At 29.5% G+C, this 8,134-nt stretch overlaps 1 protein-coding gene across 3 annotated transcripts; it reads right to left on the bottom strand.

Moving 5' to 3' along the window:
* Window positions 1–269: 269 nt before the first annotated feature.
* LOC108471077 (guanylate kinase 2-like) lies at window positions 270–3,344 on the bottom strand. 3 transcript variants are annotated; one of them, XM_017772655.2, is made up of 11 exons: window positions 3,018–3,344; window positions 2,650–2,684; window positions 2,406–2,513; window positions 2,197–2,273; window positions 1,922–2,051; window positions 1,479–1,841; window positions 1,201–1,322; window positions 983–1,118; window positions 849–894; window positions 659–764; window positions 270–581 (listed from the first exon to the last, which is right to left on the bottom strand). In XM_017772655.2, exons 2-11 carry the CDS (start codon window positions 2,650–2,652, stop codon window positions 458–460), a joined length of 1,215 nt encoding a protein of 404 aa, XP_017628144.1. In that variant the 5' UTR covers window positions 2,653–2,684; window positions 3,018–3,344; the 3' UTR covers window positions 270–457. The 3 variants fall into 3 exon arrangements, with proteins under 3 accessions (XP_017628144.1, XP_052877589.1, XP_052877590.1); XM_053021629.1 differs by having other exon boundaries at window positions 3,304–3,324; XM_053021630.1 differs by lacking the exons at window positions 270–581; window positions 659–764 and having other exon boundaries at window positions 849–1,118.
* Window positions 3,345–8,134: the final 4,790 nt, after the last annotated feature.

An 8,134-nucleotide genomic window follows, 5' to 3' on the forward strand; every position in this document is an offset into this window, starting at 1 on the left:
TATTAGAATCATATCGAATCTTTTAATTTGGAAATAGGAAAAAAGGTAATAAACAAATCCCCCACATCGTTTATTATGAATGTTTTGTTAATGTTATTAGAACCGAATCAAACGAGTTGCATTAATTAGATTGAGAACTGACCAACAGACGAATGTGAAGAAAGAGATTGAACCAATGGAATAAACTAAAAAATCAATTGAACTGATGGTTAAATCTTTTCTTTTTCTAATTTATTTAATTAAACCGAACTAATGAATCAAATCATGAATTAGTGAACTGATCAATCCAACCATGAATTCAATTACAAAAACATTGTTTTTTTTTTTTTGTTCTTAAACAAGCAAAAGAAACATCCAAATAATGCAATGATCTTAGAACACAAGTAGAGCTTTTGTATCATAGTTTTAAATAGATAGCCTTAAAAATCATGTCAGAACTAAATAGTGTTGGCGTTTGTTAGCTTAGTTTATGAATCCCATTTAAGGAATCTGAAAATGGATTTGGATCGACGGCATAAACGTTCAGACCTCTGGTCCGACTGGGAGCTCCACCTTTAAGCAAGGATACATCGAGAACAATCCTGAATAACGAAAACCATAAATGCTTAGTAAAGAATCTGAGTAAATCATGACCTTAACAAGAAAAATACGAACTTACGAGTTCTTTGATGGATTTCCCGATCCTGGAGTCTCAGACTTAATGAGGATCTTATTATTGATCTTCGACGCCGCATGTTTTGAAGGTAGATTGATCCCTTTAGATGCTGTAATTGAGATTTTTGTATAAATTGTTAGACCCTTTGCTTTATAATGGAGAATATAGTTAATCAAAAGATGGCTCTTCTTACATGGTTTAGGGTTAGTTGAGGTAGTTCCGTCTAATCCAAGGAGTTTCTATAACGAAAACAAAACTCACCAGATCGACATCAAGGTTAGTGAATGAACTAGTACACTCGGAAAGGGAATTCGAAAGAGAAGTCACCTTAAGATCATCGTAACACTTCTCGAGATGGTCATTACATAATATATGATCGAAGATGCCCGATGATTTCCCTTGCTCGATTTCTGCCTTGGCATTCTGGAGGCGCTTTTGGATTTGCTCCTGTGTTTCAGTTCCCCTGTTTACAACAATTCTATGTATAACATAGCTACGAAAATAGTATAATGATATAAAACATCATACAGACAGTTCGGAGTCACCTTAAATGGAGCCGCTCCTCAAGTTTTGCCACCGAGGGAGGGCTTATAAAGATGAAAACGGCATCGAGTGAACTTGCCCTCACTGACTTTGCTCCTTGAACATCGATGTCAAGAATGCACCTCTGTATTTAAATCGAGACAAAATGAAAATACAACTTCAAATCCAAAACCGATACCGGTGCAATGTTCGGGACTGATTCAATAGTCCGGAATAATGTGCAGCTCTCAGAGCATCATATAATCACTATTAATGGAACCATAAAAGGCATGACGTTTACCTTTCCCGAGTCAGCTACTGCCTCAACTGCTTCAGTACTAGTTCCATAGAGATTTCCATGAACGGAAGCAAACTCGAGGAATTTCCCATCTTTGATATCTTTCTCCATTATACTTCGCTCGGTAAAATGGTAATGAACACCATTCTTCTCCATACTCCTCGGTGCGCGAGTTGTATGACTGACAGAGAATCCGAACATGGTCGGGAATTCCTTCATAAGCATGTTTATTAATGTCCCCTTACCAACTCCGGAAGGACCGCTGATAACAACTGGTTTCTCGGCATCACCCCTCACACCCTTACTCCATGCAACGACTTCAGTCCCTGAAGCTTTTTTCTGTTGCTTAACGTACTCAGTATCCACCTAACAATATTTCAAACACATCAAAATACATCCCAACCACGGTTAAACATCGCAGAATGTTAAGCTTTCGAAATACCAACCTCAAGAAACCAAATGCAGTCATCCGGGGTGGAACCCCAGGTGATAACCATTATCCTATCTTCATTCAAAAGAATAGCTGAATGGCCTTCATATCGCTTTGGTTCTGTTCCTAACACAGTAGGAATCACCCTGAAAACATTACCAGAAACAAACACAACTTAGAGCCACTGAATTTCGACAGTAAATATCAACGGCGAAAACAGTAGAAGCCGTAAAAAATAGTTCCGAACATCGCGTTGTGACCATTACTAAAAACCCGGACCCAAAAACTAACCATTTCCCTTTGGATTTGTCATAAATTTGAACCTCAATTGATGATATAGAATCATTGTTATTGGAACCAATCACAAACTGCCAAAGAACACAAAAATAAAAAAAAGGTGATTGAAACATATTAACAAACAGGTGACAGTGACAAAATAAGCATAAGCAAATTAAAACAACAAAATAACACCAAATTAAGCATTAAATTATGTATCTTACTGTCTTGTCACCAACATCAATGGATGTCTCAAAGCCTTTGAATCTTAAATTAAATCCATTTGAAAATCTATCTTTTAGATTCTCAACATAAATCACCGGGGCTTCTCCCTAATAAAAAAAATCAAATCAAATCACAAAAATAAAGCTAACTCTTTTTTAAGTTCAACTACATGAACCTTATACATACATACATACATATATGTATATGTTATATGTGTAAGAATATGTATATATAAATGCTCACCATGGAGAACCAATGCCTCCAATACAATATTCAGCCTGGAAAATAAACATTAAAGGATAAATATATCAAACAATGTAAACTAAATGGATTGAAATGAATATAAAATGGATTAATTGAATCAACAAAACTATATATATATATGTAGAGAGAGAGAAAGAGAGAGAGTCCCCAAATGAAAACCCAGATTTTAATCTAAACATTACAATGCAGAACATAAAAAAGTATGAACATACAAATTTCAGTATCTTCTTTTAATGTCAAATTTTCAAACAACCCCATATCTCGAAACCCAGAAAAATGATTAAGAAAAACCTAAGAAATTCATATGATGGGAGGAAGAAACAGATTGGTGAGATACAAGTTCATACCTTTTTTAAAAGAAAAAAAAATCCAAAAAAAATATATTGGTTTTAGGTAGATTTCTGGAAGCAAAAAGGGTTGATTATAACAAAAAGAATGTGAGAGAAAAAAGGGTTTTGCTTCAACTTGATGAATTTTTTTTAAATATTGTTAATTCAGGCTAAAGTATTGGGATTTTGGGGATTGTTTAAATCAGAACATAACTTAGAATTGAAAAAACTGAAAAGGGGGTTGAAGAAGGTACAAGAAATCATCAAAAACTCAAAAAAAAAAAAAAAGTATAAACTTTATAACTGTGAATGGTGAGGGTTTCGTTTTTGGTCGCATTCTTCTTGCACTTTTTTAAAAACTAAAATAATAATATATTTTTATGGAAGGGATGGTTCATTGATAATAAATTTATTATATTATGGGTAAATTTAATTTTAGTCCTTAAACTTAATGATGTTAACTTTAATATTTGTATTTTTTTCAATTTTGGTATTTAAATTTAACAACTAAAGCTATTTTTATTTGAAATTTACATAATTAAAAACTAAATAATAAAATTTAAATATTAAAATTTATATTATTTATTTTCAAAATTATACTAAGTCTGGACAAAGTACTATGAAAGTCTTTATACAAAGAGTTGGATTGTATTTTACCATTTTACGAATAAAATGGGTAATTTAGCTCTATATATTAGATTAAGAGCAAGCAGTCTTACATTAAAAATTTTATCTATTTTGATTGTTAAAAACTTATCAATATTAAATGGATTACTAAAGTTTTAATAATAGAAATGAATGAAAATTTTAATAAAAATAATCGATTTGTTCTTTGATTTAGTATATAAAGACTAATCTATTTATTTTTAAATAAAAAATAAAATATAATTTAACTTTTAATACTAACACCTTCGTAATATATTTACCTACAAAATGCACTACAACAATTACCCATAATTTGTTTCGTAAAGATTGGTTTAAATAAAATAAATAAATAGATATGTGGCGGAAAAGAAAAATGAATAAATATTTAGATTATTTATGGTTGCATTTAAAGTCAAAAGATTTTTGCTTTATACAAATTGGGACAGTACGATATAAAAGTGGTTTAAAAAGTCAAAGCATGGGCTTTCCTTTTATGTATATCAAATTATCTTCTTTTTTACAAAAATCATAATTATTGATTATTGAATTTGTATTATAAAATTATCTGATACAATATTGAATTTTTTACAAATATTGGAAATTAAATATGGAATATAGTTATTTCAATAAATGTAAATATTGAATTTTAAAATTATTCATTTTCACATAAAAATTAAATTTTTTTTTTGTTTTTAGGAATAAATATAAATTTAATCACAATTATAAATATATATAATACATGTTGGATAAATTAGGAAAAAAACATAATAAATTGATAATAAAAACAATTTAGCAAAATAAATGAGTTTTAAATTAGGTCCAAATTGAATGGGCTAAAATATAAAATAGATGATTTACATATTATTGGTTAGAAATATTTGGGCTTTTTGTGTAACACTTTTATATAATAAACTAATCCAACATAAAAGTCCATGACTATTGGAAAGTAGTAACCACATTTGAAATAAAGATTTTTTTTTTATACGAATGTCTAAAATTATCTAAAGTCTTTCCTCGTTTTTCAAACTCTTCAATAGGAAGATAAATACATTTTACCGCGCTCAAACTTAGGTCCTCCTACATAGGCAACAATATCAATATCAACCGAGTTAGGACTCAATCACAATAATTTTTTTTACTAGGTCTAATTTACATATAAGTTTATATTTAATACAAATACATTACTAGAAACTAAATAATATCACCTCATTAAGTTTTGAATTAATATAATATTTGGTATTTAAATTTGATACTTTTTCTTAATTTGGTATGTAAATATTTTGTAGCATAACATGATTTTTTTAACACTATTAGTGCTTTTGGGTTCCTAGTTTGTGTCATTGAACTTGACATTTTTTTTTCTTGATTTGGTACTTCATCCTTTTTTGGGGTCAAATTTGATACCTGAATTTTATTATTTTTTCCTAATTTGGTACCTAATCTTTTTTTTTTTTGAGATTTGGTACATTACTTTGTTATATTAGCAATGTTATTTTTTATGAGATAGCAAAAACACTCAATGTATAATCAACATGTAGCGAAGACGACATTTCTTTTTATTATTATTATTATTATTTTAAATGTGCAGTTACTTTTAGTTTAATTTATTTATTTCATTCTATTAATTTAAATATTTTTTTATTTAAGATTTTCAAAACTCTTGTTTTCTTATTCAATATTAATCTGTTAAGCATAGTTGAATGTATAATCTTTTTAACACGAATTACCTCTAATACAAATGATACTTTTGTAGCATAACACGATTTTTTTAACACTATTAGTGCTTTTGGGTGATTTATATAACGTTTAAAAAATTTAGGTACAAAATTGAAGTTAAAAAAGCTTAGTGCCAAATTAAGAGAGAGAGAGAGAGAGAGAGAGAGAGAGAGAGAGAGAGAGAGAGAGAGAGAGGGAGGGAGAGGGAGAGAGAGAGGAGAGAGAGAAGGAGAGAGAGAGAGAGAGAGGAGAGAGAGAGGGAGAGAGGGAGGTGAGAGAGAGAGAGGAAGAGAAGGAGGGAGAGAGGGAGAGAGGGAGGGAGGGAGGGAGAGGGAGAGGGAGAGGGAGGGAGAGAGAGGGAGGGAGAGAGAGAGGGAGAGAAAGGGAGGGGGAGAGAGAGGGAGAGGGAGAGAGGGAGAGAGGAAGAGGGAGGGAGGGAGGGGAGGAGTGAGGGAGAGGGAGGGGGAGGGGGAGAGGGGGAGGGAGAGGGAGGGAGCGAGAGAGGGAGAGGGGGAGGGAGGGAGGGAGAGAGAGAGAATGAGAGTCAAATTCAGTTAATAAATTGGACAAAAAAAGCTTAGGTACCAAATTAGAAAAAATTGTCAAATTCAAATACCAAATTGAACAAAAAAAAGGTTTAGCTGTCAAATTTTTTTTAAAAAAAGTTGTCAAGTTCAAGTACCAAATATTATATTAAGCCTTAAGAATATATAGATTTATATATGTTATTATTGTGTCAAATATAAATTTTTTTGTTTTTTTATATGTAATTATAAATGTCCATGAATCGGGCTAGGCTAAGGCCTAATTTAAAATTTTTTTCCAAACCCATACTCAAACGCAGCCTAATTTGATCCATCCAAAAAGCAAATGTTACTATTTTAAAAAAAAAACCAAGATAATAAAAATGTATTCTTTTATTTTAATATTTATTTAATTTTTAATAAATTTAATTATAAATATTTTCAAAATTATTTAATTTGAATTCGATTAGACTAAGTTCAGGAAAATAATTTTCTCCATAACCCGTTTCAAATTGAGCTAAGTAACCCACTTGATCAATAGACAACTCTATCTATAATTGAATTATAGAGAAAATGATTAGTTTATATAAAAAGAAAAGTGTTGTAAATAGTGTAGAAGATCATAAACAGATAAGCTTAATGATTGTTTTTATTATCATGATATTTGTGAAGCAGAATCATATTATGCTTTACCTTACAAACCCCACTATAATCTTTTGATATTTTAATAAATATTAAATTTTTAGGGATAAATATATAAATTTCTTATTCAATGAAGTGAATTAGGTGGAAAGGAAGTTCTGAAATCTCTACTTTCCTAATCAATATCTCATTAGATCTTAGTTTATTTTAATGATGTCGGTTTATAGGTCAATGTCATTAATTTATATATATTAATAAAATGTATATACATATCCTAAAATTTCGAGCTAAATGTAAATCATCAGCCTGGTTCTTCTCCAGTTGTCTTCTAGATTGGATGGAGACTAATTTGTGTTCTTCAATGTGGGTGTCGAGTATGGGGATCTTTTGGTTTAATAGTTTGGCGTATATGGAAAAACAGAAAAAATTAGATGCATCTATATATTGATGGGGCTGTTAGGATGAAAATAGATTTTACTATTGTTGAGGGTATATGTAAACAAAATGGAGAATCGATCCTTGGATATAACCACAATTTGAGGAGTTGTTCAGTTTTTTATGCTGAACTTTGGGAAATCTTTGATTGTTTAGACATTATTCAAATAAAGGGATACAAGACACACATAGATAACTTAGAAGTTGTTAAAGCTTTGCAGGCTAGTTGTTTGGCCAGTTCGTCATTGGCTTTGATAAGAATGATTCATTTGATTTTACAAACTGTAGAGCAATGTCGATTCAAGTGTATTCCAATAGAGAGGAATAAAGTTACTCGTGCATAATAATAATAATAATTTGAATATATTCTAATTATTAATAAGCTGGTACATAATAATAATTTAATTTTGTTCCCAATTATTTACAATTATATTATTTATTATTTTAATTGTATTCATAAATCTAATCAATGATGTTTGAATTGGACCAAAGGATCAGATGAATTGAGAATTAGACGAGGTATCAGTTTGAATTATGGTAGTGAATTGGTTGGATTGAGAATTGGTACGGGCCAATTAAATAATTTTTATATTTTTAATATATTATTTATTTTTAAAATTTTAAATACTTTTAATCGAACAAATAAATTAATAACTTGATTGATTCAATCATCAATTCGATTTCAAAAATATTACTTATAATTTTTTATGTAAAAGTTAAAGTGCTCTTTTTAAATGATTGGTGGAACTTTTCTACTATATATATAACAATTATACCATTAAACCTTTCAATATGAATAGATTAATTTGGATTTTAGCAAGAAAAATATTCAACTAATTGGACCTTTGATTGGTCAATGAAAGTTGTAATTTTTGAATAATATCTCATTGGTTAATTAACCTACTAATTCATCTTCATTTTCTGAAATTTATTTCATCAAAATGAAATGACATTTGCTTTACATTCTACTTCTTTTCTTCAAGATAATATTTTAAAATATCTCACATTTAACAGCTATTTTTAATTTATATTTTGATGTATTAATAAAATATACATATCAGATAATGCTATAATAAAATAATATTATTTTATTTATTGATAGCACATAATAAGATATAATTTTATGTCAACTAGTTAATACTGTTAAAAAAAAATTAATTTGTAGCAATGTGA

The sequence above is a fragment of the Gossypium arboreum genome, chromosome 11, assembly GCF_025698485.1.
Source record: "Gossypium arboreum isolate Shixiya-1 chromosome 11, ASM2569848v2, whole genome shotgun sequence".
Classification (NCBI taxonomy): Eukaryota; Viridiplantae; Streptophyta; class Magnoliopsida; order Malvales; family Malvaceae; genus Gossypium; species Gossypium arboreum.